Here is a 20,284-nt window from a genome sequence, read left to right on the forward strand (position 1 = left end):
TTCGGGTGTTTGTAGGTAGGTATGATGAATGGCGCATTCGAGGAGGGCGCTAAAGACCGCTAACTCCCCTGTATCCTAGCGGACGTGTGGCTTATACCTGGCAGACCTGGGCACCTACCTATAGGTACCTCCTTAGGTAACTTAGAGGCGCTAGGGGCTGACTCCACAGGTACGTAATCCCCAAACAGGCCGCCGCAGGACCCTTGGTCCAAGTGCTGCCGTGGACATCTACAGACACGAGCTGCAGACAAACCTTGAATCCAATCTGAGAGCCTTACGAACCCTGGCTCTCGCATAAACTCAACCGCCATGTCGACACAGTGACGTGATGGGAACTCGAAATTGTCATGCCGCAAGCTCAGGATAACGCCCGTGTCTTCTTCCTGATCTTCCTGCTTTTCTGGCTGGCCTCCAGCCCCGATACAGGTTCAGGACTCATCGCTGGCCCGTCGCAGGTCCGCAACCGCATCGCTCATCAACGCGCCGCCCATGCCGTCCTGAATAGTACAGCATGGGGTGACTTCACCCCCCAGCTTCCCGATGATCCACCCGAGACCGAGCCTCAATATTTGAACCTGACGGGGTTCCGGGAAGAAGACCATTTTGCATGGGAGGATCTTAGCCGGTTCAAGAGTCGCTGTGAAGAATGGAGTCGCAATGCCGTGGGAATCCCCGAGACCCAAGAGCCCGTCTGGCAGAATGCTACTGGCGTTGTTCGCGGCTTGTGGGAGCGCTCTAATGGGTCTGTCTCGAGGACCCATTCGAGCTACAATCTCACCCACATCAGTCCGGACGTGGCATGGAATGGCTTAAACTCCGAATGGAGCAGGAATGTCACTGGCCGTGAGGGCAAAATACTCGTACGGATTGATGACCCGGAAGATGCTGCGACGGAGCCAGAACAACTCGATCCAAAGATATTCCGTGAGGACGAAATCCAAGCTCGTCTTGTCTCTAGTACGGTTACGGTTGAAGACATTGAAGGGACTGGCAGCAGCTGGGAAATGCGGCTACACGGTGTGCATTGGCCTAAGGCCGGAGCGTTACTATTCACTACTACAAGTGATAAGTACGCTGGCATCTTCGGGCTCCCTCATCTCACTACAAGACCAGACTTCTTTGAATCAAGTCAAGCGCTGCTAAATAGAACTCTAGGCAGTACATTGGATAGAAAAGAGAGGCGAGCCTTCGCTGACCAGTCTGATCCTTGGGCATCTACAATAGATGCGCCTGCTGAAGTATGGAATCCAGTTCCACACTGCGAGTATCTCCTTTACATACAGATCCACCCCTTAGATCATGATATACTTCAAGTTCAGCCTAGCCTAACAGGGCCAGAGAATATCATTAAGGCGATTCATAATATTGAAAACGAATTACGTTTTCCTCAGGGAACACCTCACAAAGCAACGCCACGGCTCCAGATGTCGGCAGTTCTTTATTCGCCTGATTGTGCTTTTTTCCTTGAGAGCAAGGGTCCTCCAACATATGCGCCTGCAGAGGGGGAGCACTTGGTAGGAGTGAAACAGGAGGTCTTTTTGCATAGTGTTAGCAGTTGGCTTCTGGGGCTTGCCTTTGTGTTGTTCGGCCAAGTTCAGTTACTCAAACTGCAGCTGAGAGAAACGTCCACTCCTTCAACACTGGGACGTGTCAGCTTTTATACCGCTAGTATGATGCTGCTTGCTGATGGTATCACTTTTGCTGGCTCCGCCGCCTGGAGCTTGTCCGCTTCAAACACTTTGCTACCCTCTCTTGTTGTAACTTGTGTTTCTTTCCTTTCCATGACCATAGGCATCTTCTTTCTCTCGGAAATACATAAAGTTCAAGAGTCCGAATGGCGACGACAAGAGCGCGAAAGAGACAGGCAAACCCCTCCTGCTGCCAATGCGACGAGACCACAATCTTCACCAGATCGTGTGCCTAGTGGCGAGGGGCGGCCTGCATCCCCTCCGATAATCATACCTTCAGATCAGGATATCGATGCGGAAATTTCCGAAGTTAACAACACCAGCACAAATAGTGGCACGCTTCCTGCGCCCGTTACAGCTGGGACGCCTACAGCAAACTTGCAAAACAGTGGAACACCTATTAGTACTATCTTTGGTCGTTTTGTCCTCATTGGCATCTGCATTCTTTTCCTCAGTCTTGCCGCCATCACCTGGAGACCCTCGATCCGCGAATCATATTTCAACCTTGTTGCACTTGCCTACCTGTCCATGTGGTCACCACAAATTTACCGTAACGTCTACAGAAATTGTCGACAAGCGCTCTCATGGCCATTCGTCGTAGGGCAGTCCATTCTACGGCTACTTCCCATTGCGTATTTCTATATCTGGTCTGAGAACTTTGCATTCGCCGAGCCGGACTGGACTGCCTTCACTGTTCTCGCAGGTTGGGTCTGGATTCAAATTTGGGTTCTCGTAGGGCAATCTGTCCTCGGTCCCCGGTTTGGGCTGCCAAAAAGCTGGATGCCAGAGGCGTGGGAGTATCACCCAGTCTTAAGAGAGGACAATATCGAAGCAGGTGGCCTACCAATCGGCCTCGTCTCTGCACCAAATAGCCCGATTATTGAGCGCGTAAAATCTGGAGATGACGGAAAGGATAAGAAGAGGACAAACATACATGTTATAGACTGCGCCATCTGCCGAGAAGTCCTCGAAGTGCCAGTTGTCAAGGCTGGCGAGGATGACCCAACAGCGGGCGGTGTGGCTGGCGTCTTTGCGAGGCGCATGTATATGGTCACACCCTGCCGACATATTTTCCACAGTACATGCCTGGAAGGCTGGATGAGGTTTAGGCTGCAGTGTCCCATTTGTCGAGAGGAACTGCCACCACTGTAGATGCCGGCTCAGCCCCTCCAATATTATTATATTTCCATTACCTCGCCCACTCACTACTTTTTCGAAATTCAGTTTTTAATACTTGTAACCCAATAGCCTCGTAATAACCATGCATCTTCTCTACGTTAAAACTCAAGAGCTGAGGGAATTCTTTGGAGATAAAATTCCACACTACGCCATTCTTTCGCACACGTGGGAAGAGGAAGAAGTAACATTAAAAGACCTTCAAACCCCAGAGCATAAAAGCAAGCGGGGATACGTCAAAATTCAGCAGACATGCCGCCTAGCAGCACGCCAGGGTTAGGAATGGGTATGGATTGACACTTGTTGCATTGATAAATCCAGTAGTGCCGAGCTTTCAGAAGGTATTTAGACCACCAAAGCATTGGCAACGTTAGCGGAAGCTTACAAGACAGCGATCAACTCGATGTTCGACTGGTACCGCAACGCCGAAGTATGCTTTGTGTTTCTAGCTGACGTTCCACCTCCGCAGCCCGGTGAGGACATCGAAGAAACAGTCCGCCGAGCCCGTTGGCTTACTAGGGGATGGACTTTGCAGGAATTCCTAGCTTCACGGCGCATTATAATACTTGATTCAGCATGGCAAAATATCAAGCGAGGTAATTTTCGAGCCATATCTTCCCTCAACAATGGATTGTTTGTTTTCACCTTTGAGTTTACACTACTGGGCTATTTCACGGGCATTGGCGTGGACACATGGAGGGATGCGGCCATATCCACGAAATTATCGTGGGCAGCCAGGCGGCAAACCTCAAGGACGGAAGATATGGCATATTGTCTTCTTGGTCTTCTAGATATTAATATGCCCCTTCTTTACGGAGAAGGCACTCGGGCTTTCACCCGCCTACTTGAAGAAGTCATGAAAAAATCCAATTCGCACGATGTACTAGCCGCTGGGTACGGCTTGCCCCGTCTATCTTCGCTAGATCTTTTGCCCAAATCACCACAGGCATATGCAGCGTGCACACGAAAGCTCAGAAATGTCCCTGTTTCAGGAAAGTCCAGTTCGCTCCATTTTTTTAATGACAAATGCTGGACTCAACATTGAACTACCACTTGTTAACATCGATAATAGACGGAAAGTTGTGCTCGGGCTTCTGAATTGTCAAGACGTCTCAAAACCAGACAATCCGCGATTAGCTATTGTGTTAAGACAGGCTGGCCATGATCGAAGTGATCAATTATATCACTCGGTTTCTCAACCTTTGTCGGTTCCATTGGACTACTATCGATATGCATGCCGCAAGAATATATACATTGCTAATATTGAATTTCGAGAAACGCAGGATTCTTTATCTCAAATACACTGCAATGGTCTTGAAGACATTGGGTATCAATTCCATGACTGTTACCCCCCTTCGCTTATTAAGAGAAAGGTGGGAACGTGTGTATATTACACGCCTGGTGAGCGTCCAGACATTATGCTATTATTCTTCACGACCGCCGATCACAGGCCGAATATTGTTTTCCTGGTCCATGTGTCATATGACAGTCCAGTGAGGAAGCCGTTGGTTTCTTTCACAAACTCTGTATCACTTATAGAGTTCTTGTTAAGATATGATCGTATGTATGATCAAAAGGGAAAATACTCACCGGCAAACACCCCGCGTACCTCCCGTCGAAAGAACAGAACTGCCTTGTTGCAGCCGTTATAGGCCACCCAAATCGACATTGGTTTGTTACAAACACGAAACTGCTGGCATGATCATGTTATTATTTCTATATCAGAATCAGGAAACTATCTAAAAGGAAACTATTACATCTCTTCCAGCTACTCTGGTAATATTGATGGGGTGTCACAAATTGGCGTGGATGTATTATATCAAGGGCCGAGAACTTGAGTCGGAATTTAATGATATTTACAATATAATGATCTGCTAGGGCTAGAAACGTCTTTGACCAGTTCCTTTTTGACCTTGGTGAATGACTTTTTATATCAATTTGACTGCCAGTACTGACCGTCTAGGTTTCATTCGATGACGTGAAGCCTGTATAACCTCACTTTCAATATTACCTGCATGTCTTTCGAAGATCATGATCAGCTACTTATCAGCTCAGGTCACTGACACTCGTGTAAATAAAACTGGTCGAACTGTCGATGAAATCGAGGTAAGGGATAGAACCACATGAAAGTTTATAACTCATCGTGATTCAGCCCAGTATAATGACTAGTTGGATAGCACCCAAAGCAGAAGTGCCATTTGGCTATTGATTAAGGTAGTCAAAGAGTATTAATACTATTACTTCCCAGAAACCGTTACTTATCAGCTAACCCCTTCGCCGGCTTCCACTCATAGTGATGCTCTCCTTTTTCAGGACCTCTCATAGGATCATCCTTCTTCTCAAACATGTGCGAGCCGAAATAATCAAGCTGGGCTTCCATGAACTGAGTCGGTAAATGTGTCTAGGGAGACACACAGTTAGTAGTGAACATTACCGAATGGAATAGAAAATGACAAGGGTTGGTCAGAGATTACGGGGTAGAAGATGTAGGACCATCGTGCGAGGTGCCTGGAGGTATAAAGAGTAAAATATCACTTACCGAGGTCTCATACTTGTAGTACTCTAGAGTCTGACTTATAGACGGCACGAACAAGTCTGCCTCAATCGCCTTCAGAACCACCTTCTTCGTATGCTGGTAGGTCGCCGCCAAGTCCTTCTCCACCTCTTCGTTCCCGAGGACGTCGTCAGGATCGTGGTCTGCGCGCGCATACATCTTATCTAGCAAATCAGTGATGAAGTCGGCCTGTATGATACATCCACCCCGCCACAGCTGCAGAATCCTGCGATAGTCTAGCTTCCAGTCCTTGTCCTTGTCCTTTTGCCGGATGAGATCGAGGCCCTGGGCGAAGCAAGCCAGAAAACAGAAGTACGTCGCCTGGTGTAGGTCCTCGACGAACTCGTCTCGTGATACCCCAGCGGCGAAGACGTCCCGCGGGTTCGCCCGTCGCCCGTCCCTGCCGCCCGATCTCTTCTTGTTCTTCGTCCGGCGCGCGAGGTCCGCGGATGCGCAGCGGAAGAGATGTGCGCTGAGGATCGACGCAGCGGGTACGTGTCTCGCGACGGCTTCCTCGCACGTCCAGATCCCTGTGCCCTCTTCTTCATCGACGTCCTGCACGACCTTGTCTCTAACTTGTGACAGCACGAGTTTCCCGCTATCATCCTTAGCGCGCTCGATGTCTACGCCGATGGACACAAGGAAGCAGCCGCGCAATGGCCCCTTTTCATTCCACGACTGGAAGATATCGCCGACTTCCTTGTTGTTCAACCCTAAGCCTTCAGTGAGCAGCAGCCATACCTCGGCTATCACGGACATCATGCCCTGCTCGATGCCGTTGTGCACCATCTTCACGTAGTGTCCGCTGCCGCCGGGGCCAACGGGATTCGTGCAAGACCGACCCTGGCCATCTTTGGCTGCAACGGTTCGCAGGAACGGCATCACCTTCTCGAGACCCTCGGCGCTACCGCCAGGCGACATCGACGGACCCGCGCGCGCGCTCTGGTAGCCGCCGGAGACACCGCAGCCGATGTAGTGAATTCCTTTCGGATCCAGGTCGCGCTGGCGACGCTCCGTGTTCTCCCAGTGCTCATTGCCGCAATCGATGATGACATCCCCGGCTTTGAGATGAGGCTTCAGCGATTCCACGCACTTATCCGCGGGTCCGCCATGCGGCGTGCTGAAAACGAAGACTTTCGTCTCGCCAAGCTTAGAGCATAATTCATCGTAACCGCCTGTGCGGTGAATTTTGCTGTTCGGGTGGATGTCTCGATACATCTTCTCCAGCTGATCCATATTCCGGTCACCTTCAAGCGAAGATTCTGGTTAACCTCGCGAGCAGTGGCTCTCACACGCGATGGCGTGCTATGCATTTGAAGGGACGAACATACTTGGGTCGAAGAAGAATACCTCATATCCGTGCTCGGCGAAGAGCAGGCTCATCGCGCCACCCATGCTCCCTACCCCGAGCATGCCTATCTTTTGTGATGCATTAGACCTACATCTATAAGCAGACAATCGTCAAGAATCCCTTACCTTAGTTATTTCCATCCCTCCCATGGTGATCTAGTCTACAGTCTATTCGGCGTCGCTTAATATGTTTTACTGGCTGTGATGGTGATTTCCAATGTTGATGTAAGGGCTCAGATGTCTGAATAAAATTTTATCGTTCAACAACACTATGGTTAGACTTAAAAATGTATTTTGCGATGGTTTTAGGACTCAGATCAGGCAATGTTTGCAAATCTACATGTCATTCTCTCGTCATACTTGGTTTGCGGGAGAACCGGATAGGTTTAATGGGTCAGAGCCGACTTCATTGACGTCAGAGACAGCGCCCCAGCCTAACATGCCCAATTTCTCTCGCCAAGCCCCAATCTTCGCATTCAAGAGATGCTGTTTCATCGCGAAGTCAATATTAGCAATTTGGTAGACGTGGTCGTCAAGTCTGTGCGATGATGTATCACCGGTGCTGTGCTTTGTCGTCGCTTTTGGTCTAAGGGGTCATTCAACTATATTCGCAACGCAACGCACCTTTTCAGGACCTCAATACAGAGTTATCTGTGACTAGATGCTTAACGATCCCTCTTCTTAGGACTGTTAATCATACAGGTTCTCCGCTACACAAGGACTCCTAAGAATAAGTTTGTTGCTGAGTCACACCTTCGCGATCTCCTTGACTCGGTGGAAAGCTCAGTTGTTAATGTTAGCAGAAGATAAGACACTTGATCATTTCGGGTTTGCATTAGAAGATGCGCAACCACTCTCTATATCTTCTGCAAGGTGAATGTCGCCTTGTAGTACCCGAAGAGATAGAGGACGATTGCATATAGTCGCAAACCCTACACTTAAGGTTGGCGCATCTTGGGGTTCGTGCACAGCAACCAACTGATGCTACCTCGTGAGCTGCAAGCATAGCAAATAGCGATATCAGATTCAAGTAGCTAACAGGTTCAACTCCAAGGGTATTGAATTGAATCGTCCGAATTATTGTCTCCATGGAAGCATGCCTCCTAGAATCGTCTGCAGGAGAAAATGACTGAAATCAAATAGGCATGAATACCTACATCGCGTAGGAAGACTAGAGTGCATGAAGATCCTATCAACATGACAGTCCGTGGGGTCTTCAAGTCGAGGCGGGCCTTGTCCAGTATGCGCTAAAGCAGCTGGTTCAGAGCATGCGAGGATCTTACGAGATTCGACCTGACTGCAACGTGGTTAATAGTCGCTGTAGAAAGGAGGTTCTTCGTTTGTTACTTCTAGACCGTCCGCCCGAAAATAATGGAGGAAACAAATAGGCAGAAGACCTCCGTCCCATGATCTACTTTGCTTGGAGCAGAGATAAGAGAGCTCTTTGATGCTCAAATTGAAGAGTCCCACAGGATGTTTCGACTAGTGTGGCTGGGAGTAAACAGGAACGTGAGCTCAATGCGGGTACAGATGACGCGCCAATTTCGAGGAGGCGATGTTTAGTCCACGCAGAGCTGGCCGTGTTCAAGCACCCTGTTTAGAACATTGTTGCATCTCGGAGGGAGCTCGTTGGTATTTGTCTATTTCTAACATGAAATAATACTTCACTGCTTGAACCTGGGGGTCTCTGGAACAAGCTAAGATCAATCCGTGAGGCTCTGCATTAGTTCTGTTTCTAAGTAAAGTAAAGCGCTGCTGGAGAGTATGTTCAACAAATAGGGTTTCGCGGAGGCAACCGAGCCTCGACAGTGCTGCGGGATGAGGAGAGCCGTGCTCTCTTCGTCTGGACAGCGACCAAGGAGAGAGCCTGTGGGATGTGGCGTTCATACTTCATCTGCTCAAAAAAACTTAATCGTGAAGGGATATGTCGGAAAGCATTGGCAGCAGTGTATCCGGGAAAACCTTGCGGTTCTCGTAGTAGTTTGTGATTTGTTGACTTCTAACTTACTCTATGTGTATCCGTATTTTTAAAAGCTTGAGCGTAAGGTGCGGCTATAACCGATAGCAAAGCAGTGGTAATCATTTATGGTAGGCTCGCGGAGTTTCGTCTAGACGTCGTTGGTGGAGATAAGACCTAGAGCGTGTACAGCATCTACGAGCTGGCCACGAGAAAAGATAACCAGAACAGGGTGGACGGATCCTTGGGTGTCGCGCACGACAAGAAAGCAGTCCTCGAGGTAGCAGTGCCCTTGCTTTTCGGCAGTTATTTTGAGTTACTTCGATGAGACTGCATGTCTCTCGTGTACCGACATTAATGTTAACCGCAATGCGCGGGTATGGAACCGGGCAGAACAGGTTGAGCTGTTCTGTGCCGCCATTGATCTGTCCACCAGTCATCCTGATAAACCAAATCATAATGAGAGAGACCGAGATGTACAGTAGGTGGACGTTGACCTTACTTGGTGCTACCCTGGGTAGTTTCTATTCAACAAGCTGTCATGAGAAGGCCGACTGTACACAAGCCATGTAATTGTGTTAACTGCGGGGACTGGTGGCATTACCTCAGCAGAAAACCCGAACAAATGTTGTTTCCTGTTGCGCTGCGGTGCTAACGCTGACGCCGTCTTCCAGGGTAATAACCTGGGATGCATGTAAACAGAGCCAGTTTTGTGATCATGGTCACCAGACGCGGTGCATGAATGTGATAGAAAGGCCAATTGTAGTACTGAAGGGGTAGCCAACCCGTAATGGCCTGACGTTAGTGTGAATTATTGTGTGAGACTCAAGGTTGACGAGCCGAAGGAGCCTATCCCCCGGGTGTAGCAACACAGGATGGATATTGGCAATCGACGTGCTGTTCGGCTGGATGGATGGCCACAAAATGTTATGAGGGCGGGGGTCAAGTACGAGAACGGCCAGAGCCAGGGATCTGCAGCCGCGTCACTTTCGCCCACTTCATTTGTCACGATCGTGATGCCAACTTTCGTATGAAGACGCCAGGTATGGGTGGATGGTAGCATGAACGCTTGATGCAAAGTAAGCGACATGCGTGGATATCAACGAGTTGGCTAGTAGCACACCGGATGCAGCCAATCCGCACGCACAATGTACTATGTACTACAGAGACTTGGGCGTCCATAAGGACGCTCACGATCTCAGCCAACACACCACAGCAGAGGGGCAGGCTGGAACCCAGTCTAGCGGGCTTGACTTATTGCGGGCATGCAGGGTCAGTCGATGTTCGGCCTCTTGAAAATAAGTGGTAGATACCTGAAGGTAATAATTCGAGACGTTGATAACGCCGAAACCCAACCTTACACAACCGGTATCCGTATATCTGACTGGAAGTGGAAGAGGTTGCATCATCGGCCGGATCTCGTCGTAATGGAGGCGAATTTGGATCACCTACCTTCAAAGTATACATGCCTATTATTAGGTGCCATTAATGGTATGGCAAACATGTACGTTACACTATTGGCCAGGTACTGATGCCGTAGCTACTTATTGTGCTCGCACAGATATGCATTCTCACAGTTACTCCCGCACACAAGTGCCCCGTTCCCTTCCGAGGCTCTTACAGGACTACATCTATCCGCATCTATGCTCAAGGACCGAGTGTCGGTTGCATCAGCCGAGTCGTCCCTGCGACACTTCATCCTATGACATGTGTCAGACAGAGGGAGAGGCACATATCTGCTAGGCACCGAGGTCGCATTCCTGTGATGGAGAGAGGCCGAGCTCGTTAACTGCCTATCCCTCCACACCAAACACTGTCCCCCAATCCATCAGCGTGGCACTGTAACGGGCATCGATCCTACTTTCACCTTTTTTTCGTATGCTGCAAGATGACCGTGGACCTGGTTTGTGTCGGGGGCCTTTTATCTTGACCCATCCCCGGGCAAGCCTTCCCGTCCCCGAGAGATGAGGGCGGTTTGAATTGCGGTTGGGTAGGGGGTGATATGCGCATGCGCTGACCTGATTACTTGCTTGTTGCAGCATGCCCTATTATCGGACGAGGAATCGAAGCCTCTGCGTCAAACCTCCAGATTCACCGGGGTACCAACTGTCCAAAAACGCCGACAGGATGCACATCCGTATGATAGAATTTGACCATACCTATTGACTTGCTTACCTGCACGCAAAACTGAAGCCATAGTGGTGGTTATTGAATCTTCAGCGGCGACACGCCGGTAGACCTGTTGCAATGCACCCATCGTGTCAGTAATAAAGGACCAGCGAGCAGTTACGTTATCCGTAGGTCAGTCACGGGTAGCTGTAGGCTGTTGAACTGCGATGACTGAGAAATATCTCTTCTCGTGACCCAATCAGGGAGTACAGGACCTGCTGTTGTAAATAGGTAGAACGAACGCAGCGCGAGATTGTCCATACTTCCGTACCAGATCCGGATCATGTCGGGTCGGTGGCAACTGACTGTATAATGTGCAGTGGCTGAAATAATATTTGATGAGTTCGTCGAGGCCGCCGAGAGTTGGGGCAGGGAGGACGGCGGTTCCACTTTGAGGTACGCAAACCGATTAACCAATGTTCCGGCATGGAAGGATTTAGCAAGTCACAGTACTCTAAGATGCATAGGGTAGAATCCCGGCGACGACGTTGCAGTGCATCCAATGGCTGAGGCGGTCAAAGCCCAAGGCTAGAGCGAGCGTTGAGGTTGAGAAACCAGGTCGAGAGTGGTTAGAAAACTTGGTGGCTGAGGCAGACGTGGTGTTCTTCTTACGCAGCCGAGCTGAGGTGCGTTGTGCATCTCTTTCTCCCGGAAGAGGCATCCTCACCCTGGCTTGCCCTAGCGGTCCTGGTAGCCTCGGGAAACTTGCTAAGTTCATGATGGCCCCCCAGAGAAAAGATACGCGGGTGCCGAGCAATGCGTCCAGTACACGTTCACCAGTCATTTACTTCCCGTTGTGGTAAAAGCGCTGCTTGCCCCCCTCCATCTGCATAACTCCAACCGTGTGAGACTGAAGTCAAACCCTTACCGCAAATAGTAATACGGTAATATGTAGACTGATCATTGAGCTCTATGCAGTGCCCAATCGGCGAAAGCCCGGGCAGGGTGAGTTGCATTTGGTCATTGACGCTGATCACGAATCGTTGCATTTGTCCGTAGCCGATACTGACCAGAAAATGGATACAGGACCCCCATCTGTTTTGTACGTGGGGTTCACCAGGCGCGGCGGAGTTGTCGCCTGATGGAGCCGTCGTGCCTTTGCTGGGCAACATAACCGGGCCAGACGATCCGAGTGATTGAATAGGTTCAACAATCGCCGGCGTTCCGCATCTGCTGCACTGCTTGAAACCCATCGAATGCCAACCCCAACAATAACAGCCATGGTGGCTAACAGCACCACTGTAGTAGCACCGTTGGAGCAGGTAATAGTACGTTTATCGCCGGGGTGTTATTTGGGTTCCTATGCCACGATTAGGACTGGAACGATAGGGCCAAGCTTAGCTTTGTCGTACAGCTGGCTACCTGCAAGGTTCAGCAGGAGAAACGCAATCCATTTTGGTTTCGAGGTGGCCAGCGTGCTTCGCAGTGGCGCCTAATTCAGGACGTAGGCTCGAAGTTGACCAAATGATGACGATTGGAGATGCAGCTGGGACTTGCTAGATACCTAGTATAGCTTGATATGAGCACGCATCTCTACATTGTGTTTGATTCGCTAGATGTTTTTAGAGTGGGAAACCAGGTGACGATTCATGAATTGATTAGCACAAGTGAGTATCGTAGTATGTCTAGGCTCCGAGGCCGATGGATAGGTTGTAAGTACATTACAAGCATGTACTTATTATTGATTTATGGGCGTCAGGCTCCGACCATCTTCGGCCTGGTAAGGGGTGCGGCTTGCATAGATTGACCTGTAACCATGCGCCGTCTAGCGCACCAAGGATCACCTCGAAGAAACAGGACTGAAAGAAACCCCCCCAAATGCTAACGTGATCCCTTGGTGCGGTAGGATGTGGAATGTGGAATGTGGCAAGGACTGGCCGAGACTAAAAGATCATCCATCTTTCACACAACGCGTGTGCGCTGCGCATTACAGGACGGATCAGGCAAGGGCGCATTGGCGTGATGCCTGTGATGAAGGAGAAAGGTCTCGAAACCCATGTGGATGGGAGTGGAAGCTCGGCAAATCGCACGAGAATCATGTTAGTCTCGCTGGAAACAATAAGCGGTGAGACTTTGGTGGATCAAGAGCTACATTATGCCTGCCAACACCTACTTACGTACTGGGAGAGGGAGAGGGGAGAAGAGAGACCAAAAAAAAAAAAAAAAAAAAAAAAAAAAAGGGCACTGCCTAGCCTAGTGCAACACTTTAGCGGGCGGGCGAGCTTTAGGGAGGTGAGGTGGTGTATCAATGCTAACGAAACTGGGAACTGTAGTAAGATGACTGGGGGACCTTGGGCTTGGGGGGGGGCATGTCGTCGCATGGTTACAAGTGCGCAAATGGACAACAGGCAAGCGGCTTTCCTGCAACTGGGCTGGCAGAGATGAAGGGTAGTTGGTTGGCTAGAAATATTCCGGGATGCATAGTGTGAGTGTTAAGTATGTAAGTACGTGTTCTAATCTTGCTCGTGATTGTTCGTTTACGCGTTCTAACAACCACCCTGAAAAGGGTAGCTACTATGTAAGTATGTACGAAGTAAGTAACACCTGGTCTGGGATACGAATCAGGCCGTCCCAACGCAACCCCAGCGCTAGATGCCGCAAATAGGAACGCCGGAGCCGCCCTGTTCATGGCATCAAGCCCCGAAATAATGGGGCACTCTGTCCGTCAGCCGTACTGTCTACCGTAGTAGGAAGCTCGGTGACTCGGATTGGCGGTGATGAGATCGATGCTAGGGCATCATGAGAGGTGAGATCGAATGTGACGACGCCTGGGAGATGGGCTCAATGGAAGATCCTTGGAGCTTATGGTGTCTCAGAACGGATGTGGTGATTGCTTGGTCTCGGGGATCGTCGGCTGACGATGCTAAGGATCGTTTGAAAGACCGCTTGTCCACGATGCTCGAAATCCTAGGGCAGAACCTAGAGTGGGCATAATACCTCTCTCAGACTCTCTCCTGCGTCCGTCCCGAAAGGATGAGCACTGCTGTACTATCCAGTCGTATGCTAGGAGGCCCATATGTACTACCTAGATTATAATTTAGTATGAAGTCATGAGTGATATTGCAGCTCCGCCGGGTCCCTCATAAAAAGCGATACTACTGCTTCGTGGACAGCCTAAGTGCAGTGGTAGTATGGGTGGGCGCTGGGCAGTGTACATAAGTATGTAGGTACCGTGCTTGAGCCACACTCCTCTTGTCTGCCAATGAAACAAGGCCAGTCGCATGTTGCTGCTTGCTGTTGGGAGGAGAGTTGGGGAATGTAATATGTATACCTATCGTATCGTACGTGACTGTACTGTAGGTAGGTAACGTGTAGCGTAAGCTACCTAATCTAATGTACCATGGCCCCAGGTGGCCCAGGCGAACCGCCCGGAAGATCAACGGCCGCTCGGCCAGATGATGGAAGATTGAGGCACAACAGAATCATGACGCAGCCATCGGGTGTGCGCTCTGGGCATGGCCGGCCCCGGCACCCATATTGATAGGATCAGGTACTACTGTACGTCTAAGTATGTATGTTGGCCCAGAAGGTACCTACCTAACTTACTTATTATGTACATAGGATCACACTAGAACTGACAAATATCTCAGCATGGTCCTATACTTAGTGCAGTATGCGTGTACCTACATACTTACTTATATGCTGCATTTAGATACCTATCCAGCTTCAGCACCGATGGGGCTATTTATCCGCCAATCTCATGGACACCATCACGGATGTAAGTAATAGTACTACTGCGGTTTTTGTGATCACGGTAAGTAGTGATTCGGCTAGAAACTACCTCTCATCGGCGTGCAACCCTTAAATCTAATGCGTTGAGCAATATTACAACATACGGCAGTTATACTTAACCCTCATGCTGTTTGTAATGTTATATTGCTGACGGAACAGATGGCCAACTGCTAAGACTTGTGTACCAGGACAACTGACTGACATAGCCAGTCGCTTGGTCGAGATCTAGGTGTAGTCAAGCCTGACCTGCAGAAGCACGATTACTTGGACGATGAGCCATCGGACATTGTTTGAGCAGGCGATCATAACCGTCTACCTACTTATACTTAGTAGTTAGCTCGGAATACTCAAGTCCAGCCATTTAAGTTATTCATGCACTATCTAGTCCTCGTGTACTATCAATGGGGGAAGGGCCGAGGAGAGCTAGGGCACGTGATGGTGTATCCAATACTAGCATACTGGAGTAACTTCATAGGTTACCTGCTCTGACCGAACCTGGGCTGTGGCGGACAGAGCAACGGACTCTTTTGAGAAAATAGGTAAGATCCAACCGTAACCCATCGCTTTTCCGTGATCGATGGCTACTGGCATACAGTAGGTAGTACTAGTTGGGATTTGTTTTCTTGAACATGGAGCCCATAAGAAGGTGTTTGTTCATGTTATAATACTTGTGCTATGGCAATTTCTTGATCCACATATACTGTAGTAGATTCTGATATGGTCTCCATGTTGGTGTAGGTTTAATGAAGTCAAGATGCGACAGCAGATCTATCCTAAAACCGCAGTGCGGAAATAATTTGATCCTAGTCAATGCATGCATAACTACGTGGTAGAATGAATACTACTATGGAAGTAGGTAGTCCAGTACCTTGTGACTTGTGGCCATCAAGGAGACTGGGTTATATTTGACCACCAATCGGAGTCGAAGCAACTTGTCACAGCCCTTCAAGTAACAGCCATTGTCGTATTCCTTGAAAACTGGCAATGTGTACAGTACTAGTAAACAGTAGAGTTCTCACCCTATCATAGTGTCCATGCACTGTGCCAACAAACTTTGGTGTATACGAAGTACCTAGGTACTTACTCAGTAAGTTCTGACGTTAAGAATGTTGACATGATCTCTGATGATCTTGGCAGATGCTCTCCACGATTGACGAATCATATGTGTGTCATACGCTGCCTGTGCCACTCCATGCTACCGTTGCAATGCTCGTACCGTACTCTACTAGTCATATATAATAGTGGGAGGCAACCAGGAGAGCCTCGACGTCTCTCCTTTTATGAGACTGACCCAGCCTACCTATCACCTGTCAACGTGGCTTTTACTGAAATGCTTCGCCATTAGCTGCCTCGCGGATGTTCTCTAGTATTGATGCCGGACGGGTAATGTCACTGGGATGAGAAAGTTGCAATATTGACTTCTTAAGGAACCTTTACAGTAGTGGCCTATCTTGGTTTGGTTGTGAAGAAACTACACGTAGAAACAAACTATTTACTTACGTACATGCACTAAGCAGGCGCCAGCAAACCCTGTGGATATCGTGAGGCTGTGATATTACGCTACGTCAATCGATGAACTCACCGATGTGAGTATCATCACCCCAGTCTCAGATGGATAAATGCAGTGTAGTCAACGGTCAGCCCTGACCACGTAGCTACTAAGGACTACCTATACTTAGAGTATAGCGTTTGCTAGTGTGTGATTTAGAAACAAGACTCGGAAGTACGGTAATTTGCCGTTGAATGCAAGGTAAGGGCAAGGGAAAGCTCAATCATACATCTTGTAGTGTCCAGAAGTAGGTATGCATTAGTCTCACCCAAACTGTCTGTCTGACTTGCATACTACTTGGTGCTATGCGAGCCACACACCTGTACGTATACATGTGAGGAGGTACCGCAATGAAGCCACTCACCGTAGCATTTAAGTGAAGTGTCTAGGTGGACTTCTCCACAAAGGTTCTACATACTTAGTCTAGTGTGCATGCTGGTATCAAGTACCGTATGTGCTTCAACACAATGTAAGACCTTGGCTGAGTTAGGAAGAAGTGGCAGAGATTGGAATTGCCATCCCCCTAGAGTCATATAGGTATATACATAGATACTTACATGACCCATCCAGCAGAGCGGTACAACAACAAAACTAACCAACCCCTTTACAATTCATCATCTAAACCATATGTGTATCACTTTTACAACTAGTTAAACATTTTGATTTTAAATGAAAATAAATCTTAATTCATATATTCCTTTAAGTTTATAGCTAAAACTATACAGTCGTCAAGTGTATGTAGTAAAATATAGATCGGTTATTTCTCGTGAGAAACTAGGAATAGCACATTGCCGACTGGAGACACCAATACGCTTCGATAGTGCTTTGACGCAACCTTATACCTAATACCCGTTGGGACTCCACTTTCGTCGCCAATCTTCTGACTTCCAGTAGAAGCGTTGGGGTCTTTGACTCGAGATTGACCAGTCGACTCGAGAAAACAAAGGTACTTCCAAATACGTGCAGTTACCACCAAAATGGAAGTAGCTCTGCTTAAATCAATTTCGCTTTACATAACGATTAAAAAACTTGAATATAGCTAAGAAATTCAATTAGGCAACCACCTTCTAGCCCACTTACCCCACCCACTTCTACACCTTCAACACCTTCACCTTCAACGCCTTCAACGCCTTGACCTTCAACTTCAACACCTTCAATCTCCAACTTCTACACCTTCTTTTTCAATCGCTAACGTCGCTCAAAGCTATAAGTATGCTAACAATCGATCTAGAATCATCAAAATCCTCCTGCGCGAATTGGCTACCTTAGCAGTTTCAGCAAGGGTGGTGATATTCTTGGCATTCAAGTAAGAAGTATGAATGTAGCGTGTATGTGTATAAAATAGGAACTACTTCTATTTTGGTGGGGATTGTACCAATTTGGAAGTACCGCCGGATTTTCTCGAGTCGACTGGTCAATCTCGAGTCAAAGACCCCAACGCTTCTACTGGAAGTCAGAAGATTGGCGACGAAAGTGGAGTCCCAACGGGTACCTAGTCACTGGTCTAACTGTGATACCTCGTCTCGTGGACTCGCTTTGTGGCCTAACCAGTAGTCCACGCGCACAGTTACTTATATAGTAAGTACAGGGCGCCCTTTTGACCCCCCTGCCGTATGAAGATCCACGAGCTGCGCAATTCCGTTAACGAAGAGCTTACGACATACCTTACTATTGGTACCACTACGCACCCTAAACGTTATTATGGCCTCTTCTAGGGCCCTTGAAGGTAGCTGCCTAATTGTTGCTCAGTTAGAACCCTTAATCGTGCAACAGAAAGTCTCGCATGTACATGTGCATACAGTATATGCATGTAGCAGCGGCACGAGAAAAATGCTATGCTAAGCCGTGATTTTGCACAGAACGCCAACTCAGTCTCCGGTGTAGCCAGATTCCAGACGCATACTAAGTACACATGCAATGATGAAGCACATGAGCGTTTTAGAATCGAATAGCTGGAATCCTGTCGAGTCTTATTCACTTGACTGGAACAGCCACATACTAGGAATCTGGGTAGCTGAATTTCAAAGACGGCTCTGTGATACCTACGCAGAAGGCTGACCAGATCCAGCACGTGTAACTGCCCTCTACTGCCTCTTAAGTAGACCATTATCACTGTGAGCAACGCTGTCAGCAATGCTAAAGGGGGTCGTATACTATGTATACTCATAAACCCATATTAAGTACTCTAGCCGCCGTCAAAACCAGCACAGGTTTCACGTGTAGGTAGCACAAGCCTATCAAGACCTGTGACCCTCGACCCCTTGGGCAGCAGTCCATACCTGGGTACATAGGTACTGTGATACTACTACCTACCTACCTACTGTAGGAGGTAAGTACTTAAGTAGTAGGTATCTAATCTACATACCTATTTAAGTATGGCGCACGACTGTAGTGCTTTGGGCACGTACACTAGCCCTGTATACTCGAGCTTTGATTGGTTTTCTGCAAAACTGCAATACAAAAGACTCGCTGCTAAGCAAGACCTCTCGCCTCTAAATACATTACATGTAGCGAGGTAGGACTGGGACAACTCCGTTGCCCTTCGGATCCTCAGATCGTTTCAAGTCGATTGTCCACATACCATCATATCACATCACATCACCACCTACGGGTCCATGTGCTAGTAGGCTGCACTATGCGTAGGCACGCTGCTAAGGCTGGTGATCCGCCTGTGTAGTGTACATCAATATGTGTGGGGAGGCTTGTGTCTCCTAAGAATCAACCTGACTTGTTTATACTGTAAGTACAGCCGAGACAGCCATAATGTACTTACCTACTGTAGATAGATATTTGCAAAGTGTAGTGGTCTGTGTGTATGTGGTTATGACAACTCAGTACCTATCTACCACATACGGTACATTGCCTCTGGAAGAACACATTCCCCAACAATCCGATCTCATAAGATCGGGATTGGCAGTGTCAGAGATTCCATAATCATACCTAGGTACTACCATAAGCATACCTATAAGTACTGCAAGTACTTAAGTATAGGACGTGCCAAAGGACACCGACCAGAGCACACTATAATCTGTGTCTTACAGGTACATGTAGCTGCATGCAGTCGAAACAAACAAAGATCAGGCCTCGCAAGCGGGCCTGTATGGAGATGGCATCTTCTCCGGCATCCACGGTATTAAAGGAATCGAGAGAAGGAAACAGACAGGGCCGGGGATTGAAGGCGTGTCCTCCACTAGGTACCTAGCATACTTATGGAACAACATCCTGGCCCATGCTAGGTATGAACAAGCAGGCTGAGCGTGCTTCGCAAACGAACATGTACAAGGCCTGAGGATCTAGGTAGTGTAGACTGAGTCAACACAGCCTTTCTTCTCAGTTATTCTTGTTGCGACACCCACTCAATCCACCACACCACTTACTACATTACATACCTAGTAAGTATGCTACTGTCAGTAGGTAGAGTGGGCGGGCATCAAGTGTGAACAGCCAGCGAAACCCACGCGAGCTACTAATAGGTATGTACTTAAATATACCACATTCACGGCCCCATTCTCTGCTCATTACACCAAGCACACAAGTCATTTGGCCTCGGCCCTGACAAGTATCACTTATTTAGTGGATCTTGCAGGTGTACCTTTAGAAGTGCAGTAGCTCCCTCCAAGAATTCATAAATACACTCCTTTCTATACAATTTTTTGTTTCTTCCATCTACTACCGTATGTATGCATACCTATACCTAGGTAGTTATATCTAAACAGGTATTCACGGTTAACGGTTTGGCAGAATCACACCTATCCCTGGACAGCTCGCGTGGGTATTCCGTTAGGTATAGTAAGTGCTTGTAATAATAGGAAGACTTGCTTCCATCGTGGTATGAGAACCTCGTCGCCTGCGCTCCATGCTACCTATCCAGGTACTACTAGGTATTAAATCAGGACGATGGAAGTAAGTATGCAGTCTGTACTTGCATATAACATATAACGAAGCATGCCGTCCCCTTTCTGCCCTTTCACACTTTGCAGGGGCTCCGCACGGTCGGAAGCCAGTCAGATGGACACAGCCTAGGGTTACCTTTGTGATGGAACCGCCGTCGGGTTAGAAGCGTCCCTAGCGTCCCTAGCGTTACCGAGAGATGTAGCCTGGTGGATCCC

The 20,284-nt window shown here is 48.5% G+C and overlaps 3 protein-coding genes across 3 annotated transcripts; 2 read left to right on the forward strand and 1 right to left on the reverse strand.

The window, feature by feature from the left end:
- The first annotated feature begins 37 nt into the window (after positions 1–37).
- On the forward strand, positions 38–3,354 carry F5B22DRAFT_611638 (uncharacterized protein). The gene is made up of 2 exons (XM_047975294.1): positions 38–3,205; positions 3,334–3,354. Exon 1 carries the CDS (start codon positions 348–350, stop codon positions 2,838–2,840), a length of 2,493 nt encoding a protein of 830 aa, XP_047829758.1. The 5' UTR covers positions 38–347; the 3' UTR covers positions 2,841–3,205; positions 3,334–3,354.
- Positions 2,950–4,644, forward strand: F5B22DRAFT_637184 (heterokaryon incompatibility protein-domain-containing protein; the record flags this gene model as incomplete). Its single annotated transcript, XM_047977397.1, has 3 exons — positions 2,950–3,139; positions 3,257–3,744; positions 4,633–4,644. The coding sequence occupies 3 exons, from the start codon at positions 2,950–2,952 to the stop codon at positions 4,642–4,644; spliced, it is 690 nt and encodes a 229-aa protein (XP_047829759.1).
- On the reverse strand, positions 4,514–7,260 carry F5B22DRAFT_244632 (6-phosphogluconate dehydrogenase). Its single transcript, XM_047969954.1, has 4 exons — positions 6,895–7,260; positions 6,750–6,837; positions 5,404–6,665; positions 4,514–5,265 (listed from the first exon to the last, which is right to left on the reverse strand). Exons 1-4 carry the CDS (start codon positions 6,916–6,918, stop codon positions 5,119–5,121), a joined length of 1,521 nt encoding a protein of 506 aa, XP_047829760.1. The 5' UTR covers positions 6,919–7,260; the 3' UTR covers positions 4,514–5,118.
- Positions 7,261–20,284: the final 13,024 nt, after the last annotated feature.

This window comes from Xylaria bambusicola, assembly GCF_022495145.1.
Source record: "Xylaria bambusicola strain CBS 139988 unplaced genomic scaffold F5B22scaffold_28, whole genome shotgun sequence".
Lineage (NCBI taxonomy): Eukaryota > Fungi > Ascomycota > Sordariomycetes > Xylariales > Xylariaceae > Xylaria > Xylaria bambusicola.

Bases quoted from the DNA above. Each gene is read 5' to 3' on its own strand.
- F5B22DRAFT_244632 (XM_047969954.1), bottom strand. From the start codon at position 6,918: ATGGGAGGGATGGAAATAACTAAG. The intron at 6,838-6,894 runs GTAAGGGATTCT...GCATCACAAAAG, and splicing joins GAGGGATGGAAATAACTAAG to ATAGGCATGCTCGGGGTAGG. The intron at 5,266-5,403 runs GTAAGTGATATT...GTGTCTCCCTAG, and splicing joins ACTACAAGTATGAGACCTCG to ACACATTTACCGACTCAGTT.
- F5B22DRAFT_611638 (XM_047975294.1), top strand. From the start codon at position 348: ATGCCGCAAGCTCAGGATAACGCCCGTGTCTTCTTCCTGATCTTCCTG.